The sequence below is a fragment of the Clinocottus analis genome, unplaced genomic scaffold (assembly GCF_023055335.1).
Source record: "Clinocottus analis isolate CAN_PGR_092001 unplaced genomic scaffold, fCliAna1.0.p SCAF_17, whole genome shotgun sequence".
Classification (NCBI taxonomy): domain Eukaryota; kingdom Metazoa; phylum Chordata; class Actinopteri; order Perciformes; family Cottidae; genus Clinocottus; species Clinocottus analis.
The window spans coordinates 721,884-741,934 of NW_027175898.1; the positions used below are offsets into that span (position 1 = coordinate 721,884).

General features: G+C 39.5%; 1 protein-coding gene across 1 annotated transcript in view; it reads right to left on the reverse strand.

Moving 5' to 3' along the window:
• The window catches only part of babam2 (BRISC and BRCA1 A complex member 2), a 78,094-nt gene that overhangs the window by 56,931 nt on the left and 1,112 nt on the right, over positions 1 to 20,051 (reverse strand). Inside the window, exons 3-4 of the mRNA XM_068580465.1 lie at positions 19,074 to 19,150; positions 13,976 to 14,070 (exon numbers count right to left, since the gene is read on the reverse strand). Coding sequence (XP_068436566.1) covers positions 13,976 to 14,070; positions 19,074 to 19,150 — 172 coding nt within the window. The remainder of the gene's footprint in view (positions 1 to 13,975; positions 14,071 to 19,073; positions 19,151 to 20,051) is intronic.

A 20,051-nucleotide genomic window follows, 5' to 3' on the forward strand; every position in this document is an offset into this window, starting at 1 on the left:
ATAGGCATTGTCCAAAAGAGGCAGTCGGCGCTCCGGGGCAAGAGCGAGCTGAAACTGAGGAAGTGCTGTGTCAGGATTGTGACACAAAATATCAGCCAAACTCCACTGGAGGAGGAGGCGAGATCTGAAGTGGGAGCATGGGGAGGGGGGAGAGCTGCAGAGCTCAAGCAAGTAGGCCAAGGCCAAAGATAACAGGCTTGAGACTTGTTTCAGTGGGAGGGAAAGTGTGTACTCGACATGGTGAAGCCGTCTCAAGCCGTGCACGCCTCACGCGCAGTGGCTGCTCCATGAATGGACGCAGCACTTGGTGGTGCACCTCGGAATTTTTGTGACATGGCGCATGGCGCTCGCCATAGGAGCTTCTCAGACATGAACGTCACAGACAGTTCAATGATGAAAGCACTGTTTACATATCCAAATAGTTTGCAGGATAGTCAACCTTTTCTTCATAGGGTATGTAAAGCTTAACTTATTTCTCTACAGGACACATACGAAGGCAATAAAATAGGTCATGAATAGGAGATATGCGTTTCCAGATCATCACGATATCTCCTTGACATTGTGGAGGTTGGTTCTTGGCATTTTTACGGTTCCACCCGTTGTCTCCTTGCTACTTCGCGGGACCTTTTCTCTGGCGTTTTGGAAAAAAAATGCAACGACTGTTGGGCATTAAGGCCATTTGCACGCCTTCTGCTGAGTCTCGCGCCGCGGTGCCAAGCACCAATATGAACAAAACGCAACAGTGGAGACTGTAAACAAAACAAACATTTATCCTAAAATATGTGAGGAGAGCTGTAGCACAACTTTATGACTGGATAAATGATTGCAGCACATACCAGAAAATGTTTTCCCTCAGATAAACAAGACATTTGCAAAAGAAACACTCCCTTGAGTGTGTGTGTGTGTGTGTGTGTGTGTGTCAAAGGTTTCCTCTGAGTAGTGCTCCAAAGGTATTCTCTGATCACAAGGCATATTTTCTTTTACCAAACTATAGTTATTGGTGGAACTGGGCTCTAAAATTGTCTGAGGGTGGCTCCATACACAAAACATGAAAAGATGGCATGTGATCAACTCCTTATAATAATCTTGTACTTTGAGAACAGTGTATTGGAGATGGAAGCAGTATTCATGTTATATCTGACCCCTTTTCAGTTTATTTCTCCATGCAAAAGTTATTTTTTCAACATATAAACAACATCAGCTCCTAAAATGTGCCAATAAAGTGGCCTTCAAAAGATCCACAACTGACAGACAGACTTTGGTCAATATCGTCGTCTGTATCGGGGAAACACACAAAAGAAATACTGTGCTAGACTGTCTTGTATTGTACTGAATGTTCGGACTCTGAGTTAACAAGGTAGCACTAGAATGCCACCGCGAAGCATTGGTCGAACACAGAGGCAGAGATTGTGAAAAGCACTGAGCCAAAAAAAAGCAATGTCCGTTACAATGTGTGTGCGTGTGTGTGTCCGTGTGCGTGTGTGTATGCAGACTCTTCACTGAATTGATTTTATACGCTCTGCTGAAGGCTGTGTGTGCCAAAACAAATCTACGTATTTTTTTTTTCATGAATAGGATAAGCCCTGCGGAAAATGTACACATTTGATGCATAAAAACAATAACAATAGTCACAATCTTGTATATTTGAGAGCTGAGATTTACTGTTTGATGAAATAAACTGAGAAAAAAAAAAAGAACGAAATTCCATCTCCATGCCCGCTGGATCATTCTGTATGGAAGGAACATCTTTCTTAGGGCTTTATCCCCAGGGGGTAAATATTGTAGGCCGGTTCAATCTGGACCCTGTAATCCAATTATTTTGACACAACACACTGGTTAAACCTGTGTCAAATGATTAAGCCTAAACTTGGCTTATGATAAAACCTGTCTCTAATTCCCAAATCACTGATACTTTCCTTATTTGAAAAGAGCGCATATCTGTAAGGGAAGCGACGCATAATCGTATTACCTTTAGATACTATTATTATTATTGATTCGATATCAGTGTTAAAAACTGCACATTAAAAATATATTGGATTACCATTTAGCATTTGGGGTATTCATGGAGAAGTGTGTCCAAGCCAATGTGAAAAACACAGTCGAAATAGCACAGTCGGTTGACACAAATGTGACAGAATGCCATATGTTTAACACACACACACACACACACACACACACACACACACACACACACACACACACACACACACACACACACACACACAGTCTATTGATTGATTTACTTAAATTGAATAAATCAACAAAACATTTGAATTAATCAATTATAATACAATTGATATGTAACAAGAGATAGAGACAAATCCACACTAATTTGTTTTTATGCATAACTTTTGCTATGGTTCAACTAGCATCCACACTACCGATACCATCTTAGTTTGAAAACTCTGAAATTCCGTTTTGAAAAAAGGAGACTTTTAAAAATGGTGATGCGGACACACACATCCTCTTCCAAATTGGGTCATATCAGTCACTCCGTGTCCTGCAATTGTACAATGTTTGTAAAACATTGTACAATTGTCAAACGACCGCAGAGTAGAGAATCCAAGTCCTGTTTACAAGGGCACGCTAACGCCAGTGTACGTGAACGGTCGTATGCCATGGGTTTTAAGGCATCTTAGTATTATTTCAGAAACCGTGCTTAATGTGTAGCGAAAACGTATTAGAGCCTTTACACTCCATGGGTGTGCCGAATAAGAAGCAAAATACTCACCTGAGAATATAATGTCTTGGGCTTTAATTGTGAAAGGTAAGAACGAGAAAAGTGAATCTGGTCTAAGGAGTCATTTAGTTTGCTGGCTTGGTTCAGACTACGAAGACTCCCAGCTGCTGTTTCCATAAGGCGCTACTCAACCTTTTCTGCAAAACGTGATTGGTTGATGGCTCAAGTTTAGCATGTTCACCATCTTAGTTTAGTTAATGGGATTGTCCTTTGTTTTGCGGCACATAAATCAAAGTATTGGATAAAGCACACTTTTTACCTGAAATTTTGACTCTATTGAAGGCAAGAGGCTCACCAAAGCCATTGGATTATATCCTCAAGGGAACTTAGAGTTCTGTAAAGAACTTTGCGGTTCACATTTTTGGTTTAAATTAAAACCATATTCATCCTGAGCGGGAACATGATCCGAATACTAATTGCATGGCAATCCATTTAACAGTTAAATAAATTGACTTCGAACCATAAACATCCATCTGCTGGTGGCGCTAAAGGGAAGGTCAGAGGAACACAACAGTCATTAGAGGATAACCTTTTGGGGCCTTGAATAACTACAGCAAATTCCACTGCCATTCATCCAATAGGTGTATAGATTCTTCAGTTTGAACCGACGTAGTGGACCAACAAACAAACCGGTAGCCCGAGGACCCCTACTTACCATGTAATATTGTGTGAATAAAGGCAAAACTACTAAGTGTGCGACATATTGCATCAAATCAATAGACAGGAGTCATTCCTTTAATCCACAATTCTAGATAATTGTAAATGTGTTGATGATAAAGGAAGAACCCAACAGACACAGTGTTTTCCTTTAAGAACAAAATGTACACCTAAATTGGGCATCTTCACACTGAATAGACCCAAGTTGACAGAATTATGTCTTCCTGTGCCATCCGTCTGTACCATCTCTGATCCAATATTTATCGTAGGCCAATGAGAGAGGGACTGGCATCTGAAAATGCAAGATAATTATATAGGCCAAGAGAAGATATTTGTTTTTACGTCTTAAATGTGATTTTTATAGATGCTGGCAACCTGATCCAATAAATCGCTGTCGACTTGAAAGTGTGAGGCATTAAAAAACTCCCAAGTATTAAATTAATCTGTTAGTCTCTAATTCAAGTGTGGGCTCACACCCTGTTTTGCCCCTGGAGAGTGCCAAGTCTAAGATCATGCTAAATTGCTCTTGTCATGTGTTTAAGACACTTGGCATTCTCAGCCCAGTGTTTTTGTTTTTTTCACTGTGATCTGTGCCATTTGTGTCCAAAACAGTACAAGTTGACAAAAATAACACTTTTTAGACAACTTCGCATGTGGTTTAGTATCTTCTTTAGCCTAGTACCAAACCACTATCAGGGATGATACTATTGTCCTTTCTTAGTCTGGCACTTAAGTCTCTTGTTTTCTCCCATCCATCAGTTGGTGTTTAAGAATTGCCAAACTTATTTCCACCAGAATCTCTGGTAGCAAACAACAGTCTGTCTGCTAAAAGCATTCCCAAAGCTGGCAGTGAGCCCTGCCAATAATACAGTCTAATAAAAGCTGGAATGCATTATTCCCTACAGCGGGAAGGAAGCAGGAGCAACAGTTGGTATGCTATGCCCAGGTTGACATAATCCTGCTTTATGGGCCATCTGAGGTCCATTGTTAGAACAGTAACAGGGAAAGAGCTGGAGCAGCAGATAGGAAGCGCTCATCAATGCTTGGCATTCAGGATTATCAGGGGCAACATGAAGTCTGGAATGTTTCCTTTTCTGAGACCGAATAGTGCTTATATTGGCTTTACACTCACATTGTCTTAGTGGGAGTTGTCCTGATATCAAAACTACAAACAATGTGTAATTGTCTGAGGCCATAACTTCTCTAGGAGTTTGAATTTTTGAAATAGGTAAACATTTTTTTTTAATTGAGAGAGCAGGATGAATTACCAATGGCCAATGAGTATAACTGCTGATTCGTCACTCAACTCTTCACTGGCCAGCGGCCGGTTGGGATCACTAGTGACACAGCTGAGTGCGTCGCCAAACCCCAGCCGCTTCTCGGCTGCCGGGAGAGACACAGCGAAGCCCACTTTATTGTTTTGGACGGTGTGTTTGGCGAACGGCTGACGAAACTACCAGTGCACAGACTGCAGAGTACATCGTCGCCATTCGGCCGCTGCTACGAGGGCAGCTGGGCGTCCTGTTCGATTACTTTGAGTGAATTACCTGCATGCATTGCTGCTTGTTTAGGAGACTGAATCATTTAGTTTTACATTTACACATTTTAAATCAATTAATGATAATTTAATAGTTTTGCTTAATTTCGCTTAGTTTTGCTTAATTCATTAAACTCAAAATGTTGTCAATTATTGGCTGTCCAGTTGGGGGAACAAAGCCAAACAACAACAAATACACACAGTACAATAGAGACCTATTCTGGAGTTTCCAACATAACTAGACGGAGCCTGCCCCTATTTCACACAGCAAAGTACTGGAGGAAAGATAAGTGGAAACATGTTGATGCTGTATCTAGAGAGGCCATCGAGGACAACCCTGGGTCCCGGGCGCATACGCACACAGACTGAGAAAGACGCTAAACACTGGGGAACTCCCGAAATGTTTAGTGCCTGCACGCATCACCGGACAAGTCGAGACCAGACAAATGATACGTTAAGCAGGGGACAGAGGGGCAGACAAATAGTAGTATTAGGCGAGTGAAAAGAGACATAGTTACTCTTATCTAACAGTAAAATACAGATTGTATTTAGTGATCTCTGGACTATGTGCTGGATACATATAGAAGTCTTTATTGATGCAGTAAGAAGCAAAGTACCTTAAAGGGCTACAACGTTTCTCCATATGTGAGAAGTACAGTCTGTTCAATGGCACCTCAAGTTTAAAAATGCCTTGCATGTATACAATTAAAATATTACATAATAACAGACTATGCTTATTACTTGGAGAAAATATAGATATATATTCAAAATATAATTTGAACTTTTTTTCTTACATTATGATGATGATTAAATATAATTGATAATAATGTATAACTTAATGTTATTTGCCATGTACATCTTTTTTTCCCTCTTAGTCATAACAAAATCCATCATGTCATGAGAGAATGTAGCTGGTTAGCTTGGTTACTAGCATCTAACTAGCTATTGCTAAAAACAAAAAAACACCTGCCGAGCAGCTTAATCACAGACACACACAATAGCAGTGTTTCCATTCAAATGTTGAGCAAAACATAAGCAAACTTTTGAAATGTCTTATCCTGAAATGCAATCAACTAATTTGGAGTGAGAAAAACTCCAGCTACAGCAAAAACAAGCTAAATTCACTAACATAACTATACCTAGACATGCCACAGTGTGTGTACTGTACTAAGTACTAACTTTTTACTTCTAATCATTTAAGGGAAATATTTGGCAAAAACATTAGGTTTTACTGAATTTAGGAAGAAAATAAATTACCATATTATGCAACATACATATTCTGCTTAAGGGATTTCTCTAGTATTGATCTCCAACTTCCTTATACTCCTTTCCGGTCTCTGTCTTTGTCATTTCCTCCTCCATGATCACTTTTCCCAGCAACTTGTGGGCTGACCTACCGTATTTCTGTACTACGTCACTATTCCTGTCACTAGGTTTGGTGAACACACATCTTGCCAAACTCCACTCCACTGGGGTTTGGTCACAATTAGCCTGCTTACTGACTGGAAAAGGGTGTATTGTCACTGATAAGAAATAGTGGAAAGAGTGTGGAAAGACCCGACGATTAAGTCCAACAAAACTGAACATTATAACCTCTGTAATGATAGGATTCAAGCCAGGCTGATCTGCCAATATTAGCCAAACTAGGATTTAAGTCATTTTAGATGACACAATTTGTCCTTCAGAGAGAGCTGACAAGTTGATCTTACACTGTAAAATGCTCTGTTAAGCACCTCGGTCACAATTACGGTTTCAAAGGGGCGGAAAGTTTCCGGAAAGTTTCCACGGGAATTTTGGCTCGGGAATTTTGAAAAAAATAGATGTGACGAAGTTTTTTGCAAAAGCATATAACAGGGAACTTAAATGTAGTTGAGAACAAGACTATGCACGCCGAGCTCAGCTGGACCCTGAATGCAGCTGGTTGGAAACATTGTCTGCCAGAAACATAAACATAAAACGATCTGTTGTTTTTGACGTTTTTGTCATCAGTGTTGCGTCTGAATGTTTCAGCCCGATGCCTGGCAAGTGTGAGAGCGTTGAGTTGCGTAAACGCCAAGAGCGGTATTGAAGACAGATAGAGAGTTCAATTATAGCTGCAGCATATTGAACAAAACATCTGAACTAGTTCATTTTTTGAAGCCGTGAACTTGGTTCAAAATTTTGAATTATGGACTAGGAACTGAACTAGTTCATGTAGAAAGTGAACTTTCCCAACACTGTCACTAGCTTATTGATTACTTGGTAAACTGAAGCCATATTCATTTTAATACCAAGTTTATTTGTATACAGTAGACTTTTTACAGCAGTGAGAGTCGGACGTATGTATGTCCACACAAAAGTACACCATCACCTCGATTATTCGCGGCTTTTGGAATGTCATAAAAGTAATTTTTAAAAGTTGTATTATAAATGTTTGCATGCATGTCTGCTTATGACAAGGTAAATACAATGAAATTACCCCAACATTTCCAGTTAATTCCTGTTAATTCCCGTTAATGCCCGATAATTCCCGTATATTCCTGTTTATTCCCGTTTATTGCCGTTAATTCCCGTGGAAAGTTTCCAACTTTGAATATAACCCTAGTCACGATCAAAAGAGACAAAACAACAAGGTATATGTATCAAAATTGTTGTGTGTGAACAAATTTTTGTTTTCAAGCCAATATATCTCAATTAGATTCTTTAACCTCCCAAATACCAATATCAGCCTAAAGAAAAATGTATGTCTGTCAAGCTATAATCAAAGTTGAGTGAATTACAGTCGTCAAACAGTGTATAAAACCCCTTTCAAGGTTGGAAAAAAAACAATAGTTTTGGTAAGAGTGCGGCCACATTAAACTTTGCAGCATGTATATTGGTCTCTCAATGAAGTATAATGAAACTCATGAGACAAACAACTGTTTCGGTGCAATCGTCCTGCATCAGCAAGTTAAGGCCCTCTGAACTAATTGACCATGCAGATGTACAGGACACACACAGCCAATAGAAACACTGGTGCACTGTGTTTGTAGATGGAGAACTTAATAATTAACTCTGGCAAGGAAGTCATTATTTTGGTTTCATTTGTTTGTTTTTTTATGTTTGTCAGCAGAATTACATAAAACAACTGTTTTTCAAAGAAACTTGGTGAAAGGGTGCAGCATTGGCCAAGGATGAACCCGTTAAACTTTGGAATAGATCCGAATCACGGAGCAAAAACACAATGTGCTTTTGACTTAACATTGCGAGATGGGGCATGGCCTTGGCGGACAACTAGGCTCTCCGAGTTCACTTCTAGTTCTGACATGTTTCATGTTTAGTAACACATGAGAACTACTCATTACTAATCAGCAGACCACAAACAGGAGCATCTGTCTTGTGCACTGTTTCTACTTTGTGACTGCTCTGATCAAAAGCACACAAATTCAATCGAGAACAAGCCACTTAATGTACATGCTTTTTGCCACACTTTCAAGGGTGGCCATTCGCATGACATATAAACTCTTTTCCCTTTTAATAAGCTTGGACGACATATTGCGCAGGCATATTTGGCCTTGATGGGCTGTTGTATTAGACGGTGGGAAACTGAGTTGTATAGCTACCCTACACTAAGCCTAGACTAGGCCAGTCTAACATCATTCATTCAGTTCCCATGGTAAAATCAACATTGCATGTTCAATACTATTTAAAACTTTACAGTCTCAACATGTTCACCACAGTTAAACAATTCCTTACACTCCTCCTTTTAACTACTGACTGGAACCAATTAAATCTTTAGGTTAGACAGCTATAAATGTGTCAGTGTGGTCAAGTAATGATTTCAAGTTCCAATTCAAGATTTATTTTCACGTTAAAAACGAAACAATAGCTCCCTCTCTGCCCAAAATAAACCCATTAGACCAGCAGACGATTCACAAGCCCCAAGATTCATCCAGCTCGGGCGAGAGTTAAGACGAGCGGCCAGTTAACGACAAGTCTTACAGTATGCTTATCAAAACACTCTGATCGCCCTGGTGGTCAATTAGCCACAATCTGGATGCCATTTAGCCTGCATTTGCACTCACCGGTGAACCCTTGCACCATAGCAACAATGTAACAGTGAACCTCAATAAAGTTGTAGCAGACTTTGCTCATATTCCGCGGCTTATGGAACTGTTTAGCAATAAAAGGTTTATTTGAGGGACATGTGGGCTGTCGTCATTCAGCCGGGGTATTCCAAGTCCCTTCCATACCCGTGCATTGTGGTTGAAAGGTTTAAAGGGCTTTTTCTAATAATCACTTCATCATGAAGGTTTGAGGATTTTATTGTTGTTGTCGTATTTAATGCACTTTGAGGCATGGAGTTTCGGGGGGAACAAAATAATCAATATTAGACATTATTTTAGACATATATGTGTTATTATTGTTGGAAATACCACATTGTGTGTGGATAACAAGAACAGGGTGAGAAAAGGGTCCCCTTGTGCTTGTGAACTGGCTACTTGTTAAACGATCTAGTCACACACACAAACACAAACAAAACAAGTTGCCGTTTAACTCCAACTCCAGTTTCAAGTTGCTGATTGTACTGTTAACAATGAGCAGCATACGAAAAAACAAATCTTGGCCCCAGATACCCATGGGCTACACCGGCGCCCCAGAAATATACCCTCGAGCCACTAGAGGCTTATCGTCGTCAGATCGATAGCCGATCGACTAGAAGGTAACAAAGTCCTGTAGTTCATATTTACTGATAATAATTAATTACTGGGATACACACAACTACTTTATTACGCTGATCATTACATTCGAAAGTCTCTTTATATTTAGAATGTACTCAGTTTTCTACTTATGCGTACACGCTTAATATAGCAAACTGCTGACATGTTACATGTGGTAATTGAAGCTAAAGATAAAGGATATCCTGTAAATTGATTACGTTGACAGCTCTAAGTCTCCCCTTTAGATGCTGAGCTAATATTAGCTAATGTTAAACAATTCCCAGACTGACAAATTAAGCTGCTGTTGGAGATTTCAATAATGCGATATAATTAAAAAGTATCCGACTATTGTTTATGACCCGCTCGCCCCAGCTGTTGGTCAGTATTCAGCAGATATAAGGTACAAGGCGAGAAAACACAACACAAGCCTGCTACTGACCGTCAGACCCGTCACTCTGTTGATCAAAAACAAGCCATTCTTGCTAACTCCACATTATATGGAGTGGTGTATCACTCCCAAAAGAACATATTCAGCAGAGGTGGACTAAGACGATCTCTTGACTCTATCTGACAGACCATGTCTTGCAATTCGCCTAACATAGAAAACTGTTTCACTTTTGTAGTTTGGCTACCTCACAAAATAAATATTGACGCAGCTTACAAAAAGAAAAGTCTAATTAGGATAACTTGCAAACAGCTTTGATCCAGCTCAAACCCAAACCCTGCTGAAAATTAAAACTTTAAGAATAACATTTCCAACACTGACTCCGTACCATGCAGGGTTGGATGTTGTATGTACCATGTTTAAGTCCTGTCATTTTTCACATTTTTCTGTCTAAACAGAAGCACGGATAACTAACCTACTTGAGGCCTGGTGACAGCAGGGAAAAACAACGAGGCCAAACAGAGCAGCTAATGATACCCTTGGCCGGCTGTAAACAAGAGCTGTGTCTTGCTGAGACATCAAGAATCCAACCAGCCACTGACAGAGGACCTAAAATTAGCCTAATGTTTACCCCCGCTGGATAGCAAAGCCTAGAAACATATTGCTTGTGAGGGCCAGAAGTGAAGTATACTTCCCAGGGATTTGATCTATTAACAGTATTTTATCACCTGTAGCGCGCGCGCACACACACACACACACACGCACACGCACACGCACACACACACACACACACAGCCATTAATTAGCAGAATCATTGGACAAATACACTTTGTCCCTTTGTTGTAAAAACAATTCTTTCTAAATTCCCACTGCCAGTGCTGATGGTAAACATTTCCCAAGGGATATGGGGGAAATTAAAGACTTGCTGGGAACTGAGTGTTTTAAAGACTTAGAGGGGGTTGTACTTACTGAAAATGTATCTTTGGGGGAAAAAAAAGGAGGGAGAGGGAGAGGAGGATCTCAGGCTGAGAGACAAATGAAGGTGGATTATGTGAGCATGAACAGCAAAACACGGCGAGAGTACGAGGAAAATAAACATGCGTCTGTGCGGCCAAGCACTGGCTCAGCAGAGGTACTTCCCCTTATGTGCACAGCTGGATTTTGCGAGACGGTGAGCAATACTCCCCTCTCTTCTCCCAGACTCTGACACAAGCAGGGGAATTTAGCTTCTATGTGCCAGGCGGCTTCAAAAATAGCACTGGATAACTGCATGGTAGCAACTTAAAAAAAAGGAAGTACTCCATAGACTGCAGATCTCCATCAGTGCTTAATAACCTCACAGTCACAGCCAATTAACAATATTTTTCTTGTCAACATTACAGAAGATTATTGGTTTAGTACAAATGGGACACCTCCTGGATTAAAAAAGTATACCCAATGCAAAGGTTGCTTGAACTTGCATTATTTCCAATGGCCATCAGGGGAGGGGGGGGCTTTTCAGGTTACAAAAATTGTTCCATTTGAAAATGACCTGACTTCTCGCTTCAGTAAACATTGTCAACATGGATTTACGCAAGTTTCAAGCCTTATTCAATATAGCATGATGTTCATTGGATCCATATTAAAAAGAATAGACAATAAAGCTGGGTATGCTTCAGGGCGTTGTTTAGTGTTTCGTTTTACTAAAAAAAACTCGAAGAAGTCGGCCGGTATTCTGACCGGTAAGTACACTTTGTTTTAAGTATGCTTTTGGCTCCCATAAAAACAAGATGGTGACAGCCAAAATGCCAATATCAAGGCTTTGAAAAGGTAGTCCACAAACCAATGGGTGATGTCACGGTGACAACGTTTTAAATTATGTCTTTCATTACACTATGTTTATTGTCCCGTACCAATCACCAAGCCCAATTCCTTGTATGTGTAAAGTTTTTGTCAATAAAACGTTTCCAATGGGTTAGGGTAGATAAAATCAACTTTTGTCACTAACATGTAAGGTTTTGTGACAGATTTCTATGTTTGGGCAGACAGAGTTGTGCTTAAAATAGAGAATAAAATATTGAGAGTGCCTGACAAGAAAGAGCATGCAAAAATAAATTAGAAGTTTTATAACAAGACCAATATTTTCCTTTTGACTTTGCAAGAGGTGTGTTATTCCTAGATTTTAAAAGACCTCTGCAAAATAACCCATTTGTAATATAACCACAACATATTCCTTTCCACATTTGAAAAACGACCATCGAAGTAATTATTTCGAATTGAACATAAAATGTGATTAAACAATGCACACACACTATCTGGAATTGAAGGCAATGTCGTAACCACTTTTTGTGGTGTGGCAGCTTGTAATACCTTTCAACCATTAAAACCCCACCCCTTTGGAAACTAGACAGTGCTGATGCAATCAGGCTTAGAAAACCAGTTATCATACGAGACATGCAATTACTTACTGTAAGTCTAGAGACTTTTATCTCATTATCAAGGATGTTAATGCCAATCATCAAGTCAGTGTTGTAGTCCAGACTACCTACACCGAGACCAAGTAATTACGAAGCGTATCGAGACTGAGACAAGATGAGACCAGGCTAGTGAGAGTCCCACAGAGCATGACGCAATAAACTAGTGTAGAACATGCGAAACACTCCCCAAATTAATCTGAAAGATCCACATTTCCATAAAAACAAATGGTAACTCCGATATACACTGTATACATGAGAGAGTGATAGTGTACCCTGTGAAATTATAAAACAAGCAAAAGGCATAGCAGAGGGGAATTGTATGTGTGGTAGTAGAAAAGTATGCCTTCCTGTTTTTTTTCTAGTGTGTCAAATTCAAAGTCACAAATCTGCCGAAAAACAGGGTTGTAACAGTGAAAAGCAACAGGGTTAATACTTTTATTCCTGCCAAGAGGATCAGGATTGGTTACGTGTGCGTGCAAGCATGACAACCTTGTTTGTCCAAGAATAATCTTGCATTTTGCGGCAGTAAACTGCATACTATTTGGAATTCCCAGTAATGGCTGCATGTTCAAGGACCTCCGACTCATACTTTCTCTTTTATTGCCTGTTTTATACTGCCATTGACTGCCTGCCGACTCCTCACTCACTACTCTTAACCCTAGTGATAAAACAGCTGAGTGCGTCTCTGACCCCTTCTGTGCCAAGAAACAACAGTTTGCAATGTGTTGGGAGCATAGCTAATGAAATGAATTGTGTTTGGTAACAGCAAACGGAACTACAAGTTCTGCTGGGTACCTCTTGATTGTTGCTCTGCGCCTCACTTTAGTGTTTAGGATGGTGTTTTTGGCTCACCAAACTGCTGTACCTTGGCCATGACAGCAGACATCAGCGCTTGTTTTTCAGTTTGAATGAAGTGTGTTTTATGACGCATTACAGCCCATTGGTAGCTTACATCACTGGTAGTTAGTTGGCTCTCTTTTATGGTTTTATGGCTTTTTTGATTTATTTTTTATCAAAACTGTATGACGTATCTTGTACGATCTGATGACGAAAAGTCAACATAGCAGTCAAAGCATTGCGCCAGAAAACAGGCGAAAATGAGCGCATCTACCCTTATCATGTTTTATGTCATGTTTTATGCCATATCTTTATTACTGCTGCTCAGAGCTGGAGCGGAAAAGCACCTGTGTCTACTTCAGCATAATTTGTCTCGTGAATTTACGCTGATTCGAAACTTTCCCATTGAAGACAAAACCCAGATGTCAGAGGGGTTTTTTGTCCAGTGGGAAAGCAGCTTAAGTGTGCATGTGGCGCTGCTTTATTACTGTTTTTAATATTATGTTATGATCGTCAATTTAACGCACCTGTCCAACATTTAGGACCACATAGGAGAACCATGCAATGTGGCAAATTAATGAAGAGATTGAAAAGAACCAACACAAATGCTGTGGTAATACATGTAATGTCTTCTGGGGAAAGAAACTTGTGATTAATGATTCTCACACGGGTGTAGATACTCACCGGTAGCTCCGAGGGTTCAGGGAGAAACTCGGCATCCTCTCCAAAAATAAAATCTGGTGGCAATTCTGGATACTGCGCATTGAATATGATATCCCCTGGGAGGAAAGAAAGAAGACAAATATGGAGAACATGAATTAAAAAAGTTGACTTTGTTTGCATGTCATTGTGGTTCAATGGATCAAACTTCCATCTCATGGGAGCTCATTTTCATATATTTGTTCCCTTAATATGTCATTTTGTGTCTAACTGAGCCGTAAATGTAATTTTATCTCAACAAATGTCTTTCTTTTTTTTTTTTTTTACATCTATATAGTTTCAAGGTATGGACACCCCTGAAACACCGACAGCAATGAGCAAACATTTTTTATTGAAGCCAACAAACCCTGCCAAACAAGTCCGCCTTGTAAAGCTAACTGCAGATACTTTAAAATGACAAATAATGCAAAATATTTTTTTTTCAAAATCAGAGAGGAGTGAAACCAAAAGGTGCTAAAACGCTCATTAAGCGATGCATTTAGTGAAAAATAGATGAATAAAACTACAGACTGAAAATGGTCTTCATTGAGGCAAACAAGACCATCATATAATATGATCACATAACATGCTGCTTTTGCTGGTACACAGTGTTCTGATATTATATTACACAAGTCTATTTGTCTGCTGCAAGACAGTTCTGTTTCCGCTTTTTTCTCGCCGCTCCAGCCACAGCGAGAGGAGGCAAAACGCACACATATGGAAATGTTTTTTTTCACAGTGGAGAGAGGAGTCAAACGAGGAGACGTGGAGACGGGCTTGTAAATCTGCTACAAACCACTGGCAGTCTGTCAGAGATGTGTTGGCATGGTTCCGGAGGGAAAATGGAGGTCTTACGAGTGCAACCTTCACAGGTTACAGCGGCTTTTAAACGCACTGCTTTGTTCATACAGACGGTGGAAGAAAAGTACAGTCTGGTCGCTGCATGCCGTGCCTTTCTCGAAGTCTTGCTTCTATTTCAGCCAGACTTTTTTTTTCTCTTTCTTTTTTATTGCGGTCATAAGGGCTTAATATGAACAACAGCGAAGACCACAAATTGTTGTTTAGCAGAGCCAGTCAAAGCGGTGAAGTGGGAGGGGGCTGGGTTAGCGTTAATATTGTGCAGAGTGCGCCGTGCCTTTTCGCACGCCATCAGCCGGCAGGTCCACAGACACCAACCTGTGACCCAGCATCCCTGATTAAACAAACGTTCTTCCTCAGGCCAGAGCACAGGAAGGTACAGCGACTCGTCAACAGCTGCAGAAATGTCACGTGCCACTGTTTTTTATTTTTAGGTTTCTTTTATAATTATAATATATGCATACTATACTATAATGGAAGGGCAAAGAGGGTGTGGGGGGGTTATTGTGCCAGAGATTGATCAGAGATTCTAACAGAAGACCAAGAAACGACCCTAATGAGGATAAGCGGTTAAGATAATGGATGGATGGATGGACTAAGAAAAAAAAGATTAGATTAATATACAAAATAAAATAGCAACAATACTTAGGTAAATATGGTTAAACTTTGAACACAAAAAACAAAAAAGTAAACAACGTCAACAAAAGACTAATACCAGTGCCTATTACAAACTAAACTACAAAAGGTAGTATTGGCTATGTTAGTGTATAGTAATAAGTTATATAACACATGATTTGGATATTTTTGTTCTCAGTACAAAAGTACTTTTGTCTTGCATTGTTTCTGTGCTGCGTATTCTTACACTTTAGATCGACACGCATCTCAAGTTTAGCCAAAACATCTTGTAACAATCATTTCTGGCTGGACAGATTTTTTGGAGCAGATTTTGCAAAATAAGCAAAGCATACTTCCCTTTTGCAAAACATGTTTTTTTTTTCCCCCCCGAGCAGGGCCACACTTACTTCATAGACAGTCAAAGGAAACTTCATACACATACTCTTGCATTTCATAATGTTACCAAACTGTAGACACAAGTCCCATGAACTGCAGCTTGTAGATGTATTTTGTATTATATTTACTATTTAGACCTAAACATTAACAGGCTTCTTGTTTTGTTGCAAACCCACTGAAGTCAGAAGACATGTAGAAAGAACTTTCTGTAACTTATCAGCCACAAAAAGGCTTTACCAATCTAGCTGCCTGATCTTACTTGCATCGCCAAATTGCGTCATTGACGCGGGTTCGAATATTAGCTGCAGATGATGTTCTGATAAATGATCAAACGTGACATAATTTGTGGCATTAACTTAATAAGATTATTGATTTTTAAAAGTCTTGATATAAGCTTGAATGTAATGGACGTTCATTTAAAAGTAAAAGTTTTGCGCCCCAGCTTCAAGTTTTAAAAAGGTTGTTTTTTTGCACATTCAATTCTAATCCCCAGACAAACACACTCTCTTTCCAATGCCCTGGACTTAGAACTTGATCAGTGCAAAGCCAATAGCCTGTGTGAAAATTGACATATAACAACTGATCTTTTCAGACATGGTTCCACGTGTGAGTCACCATAATTCCAAAATACACAAAGTAGAAAACATTCATAGTGTTCGTCATTGGCAACCTTCTTTCTGGTCAACTTAAGATCTTGTCATGATATTTCCACTGTCTTCATGTAACCTTCATGGAGCCCTAAAGCTACCCGTCGTCTTCAAAGTGGAAATCATGGATCTCAAACTTGCGGCCCGTAAGTCGATATTTTGTTGCCCCCTACTTGACATCAAAGTTTAGTGTTAATGCGGCCTGCGCATTTTTCTCACTTGCACCAGTGCAAATGCCACTTGCCTCATATGCAAATCCATTTCGAAGGAATATCACATCAAGCATCATTACTCGACTAAACACGAAAAAGAGTATAAGAAGTACCTTGAAGACGAGAAGAAGAAAAAAAGCCACGCGGATTAAGAAAGGACTCGCGTCCCAGCAAAGTCTTTTTTTATAATGCCAAGAAAGAAGGCAATGCTGCAGTTGAGGCAAGTTATGTGGTGAGTGAGTTAATCGCCAAAGCAGAAAAGGCCTGTTTCTGAAGGATTGCATGTTGCATGATGTGATATTCTGTGTTGAGAAAAGAAGAGCTTGTTCAGCAATATCTCTCTCTCGGCAAACACTGCGGCAAAGTGGATTAACCAACTGTCGAGTGACATCTACGATCAGTTACGTGAAAAAGACAGAGGTTTCACTGCAGACTCCGTGTAAGAGTCACAAGTGTGTTTTTGATTATTTAAGATTTCAGTAGTGTTTTTAATTAAATATTCACAAGTATGCTGACGATGTAGGAACTACATTTGACTTATATTGAAAGATGTTTTTTGTTAATGACGGACACTGGAGCCAGGTGATATAATGACGTCATGATGGCAGCAGGTGTAAGGAAAGAGCCGCATTATACATGAGGGCAGACAGTTGGTTTACCGTGGAACAGACTCGTGTGCATTTCCACAGCTGTTTGATCCCTTCTCAGTGGATGTGAAGAGTGTCCAGAGAACGTTACAAATGGAACTTACTGACTTGCAATGCAACAGTGATCTAAAAGCTAAATTCAGAGAGGCACAAGCAAAACCAGACATGACTCGACAATTGATGAGAGAATTGCCTCCATGCTTCCCTGAGCTGACAAAAGTGATCAGTCGAGTAAATGTGCCTTTTTGGAAGCACAAATCTGTGTGATAAACTTTAATAAATACAGTACAGGTCCAGGCTTAGCGATGCCCATCATGAAGCTGTACTCAGGGTTTCCACTGTGACCTTGATCGGGGCCAATGTGGCTAAGCTGTGTGAGCAGAAGCGCTGCCAGGTGTCTGGCAAGAAATAAAATTACAAGTACAAATGTATTCAAAGATTGCATTTGTGGGTTTGTTGCAGTTTCAATAACTTATTTAAAAAAATAAAATAATATAAAAATGTATAAAAACTGCTAGTTGCCTTTTTTTGTATGACGAAAATGTTATGAATGTAAAAGTAAATAAATAAGTAAACTTTCAAAAATATTGCGCTGTCTGTGCGGCCCTCCTACGCGATCACAATACAAGGGGTGGCCCCAAGCCAAAATGAGTTTGAGACCCCAGCTGAAAAATTTAATAGTAATAGTTGTAGCAGAAAGCAAAGTTGGGAAGTAGTCTCTTTCCTTAAATGATGTTCTCAAAAGCAAACAATAAAAAATACATATATTTTTCAAAGACCTTACTTTTAGTAATCGCATGTATGCCCGGGAAAAAGAGTTGCTATTGCCCGTGTCAGCTTCTCTTCCTACAGTAGCCATCTGGGTCTAATTCACTTCAAGGTTCTACATCAAATTATCTATCTGGTGTAGCTATTTTTGGAGTTAAAGAAGTTAAATGAAGCCTCCACAATTGAGGCAGCTAAGTATTATTGCTTTCGGTCCTCCTCCCAGTCGCATAAGAATATTAGCTCTTTGGAAGTCCCCTGCATCCACTTCACCAGCATTCCTTATTGAAGACATCTTGTTTTTCTCCCAGTTCCTTAAACTGGAAAGATTTTTGTTTTATTTGCCAGTCGTGGATGAGCCCAGAAATGTTACTCTGCCTGGCAGCACCTCTCATGTTATTATGACCAGCACTCTTCACTATGATTAAGACTGCTGGTATTATTTGTACTATATGTTCTAGCTTTAATTGGATGCTGTGTATTGGGGTATGCTATTATACTTATGGCGTAAGGGACTTCAGCTTCTCCAACTGCTGAAACGTAAAGTATGATTTGTGCAAACAGAAATGAATACTAACATTATTTTGTGAATGGTGCTTTGTACTTGATGTCCCCGAGGTTTGTTCTTATGAAATCACTGAGTGCATTGTGTTTGGAGCATTGAATATATGATGTTTGGTTCTCCAACATATTTTATTTGTAATTTTTATATTTTATTTATTCTTTTAAATAATGGTTGATTCTGTCATTATTGTTCATTTGCTTAGTTTATTAATTATTATATTAGTTTTTTTTCTGTAAGCCTAACGTTCCATTCAATACAATATTATATAAAGAAAGACAACAAAACCAACAAGATTAATGGTTATTTAACCACCATCACAGACTAAGCTGAACAGATTCATTTGAAAATAGCAGAAAGGAGAATTACTCTTTTACTCACATTTTAGGGTTTCTCCAGCGTAGGGGATGTGAAGTTTGAAGCGATCACAGCAGGGACCAGGGGTTAGAGATGTACAGCTGAACATGGGAGTTGAAGGAAACAACAAAAAGCATACTCAATACAACAGTCTGAGAACAATAAGCATCAGAAAGGATTTTAAAGATCACCGTATTTCTGACTGTCATGCTGCCAACTTATAATCAAGTTTTTAATGCAGAAACCACACCAACTTCTTTTGTATGTCGAATCCTTTTCTATACATAAGTCACTTTTAGAACTTAAGCTGCCTGAACTGTCAGCTGGCTGTCATGTCCCTCCTATAGTGCCGCGTTGACTTTATTTAAAATTAACGTGGATCTATGCGATGGAAAAAGACATTGACCTGAACTTGTGAATGTGTTCAACTTTACCAAATCAACTTCACGACTGACGTTTTAAAAGGATTTAGGTTATGCCCATTTACATTCTCCCACTCAACCTGCATGCACCTTGTGGGGAGTTACATTAGTGTGATTTGTTAAAAAAATGATAGGAAATTATCAATAATAAAAGAAAGGAATACTGTTGAGAAGTTTGGTAGCGACACTGAACATACATAAATAAAGGATTAAAGGACAAACGTCAAAAGTGTAAGTGATTTGGAAAAAAACACCACGATAACGGTGTCGTCTGTCTACAGTCGTCCCTAAAGAAATCCATCAGATAGCTGTAGCTGATTCTGAACGCTGGTCACCACTAAGACCAAGCAAGTGGATTACATCACTCCAGTTTTTACACTGGCTTCCTGTCTGTCAAAGAATTGATTTCAAAATACTACTGTTGTTTTTCAATCACCGAATGGTTTGAGACTAAAATAAATGCGCAATCTTCTGTGACAGACCTCTCAGGGTTTCTGGGACCAGTTGGCTTTCAGCTTTTCTCAGGAGTTCAGTTTTTAAGCACATGGAACAAACTCCTAGAAGAGTGCAGTTCCACTGC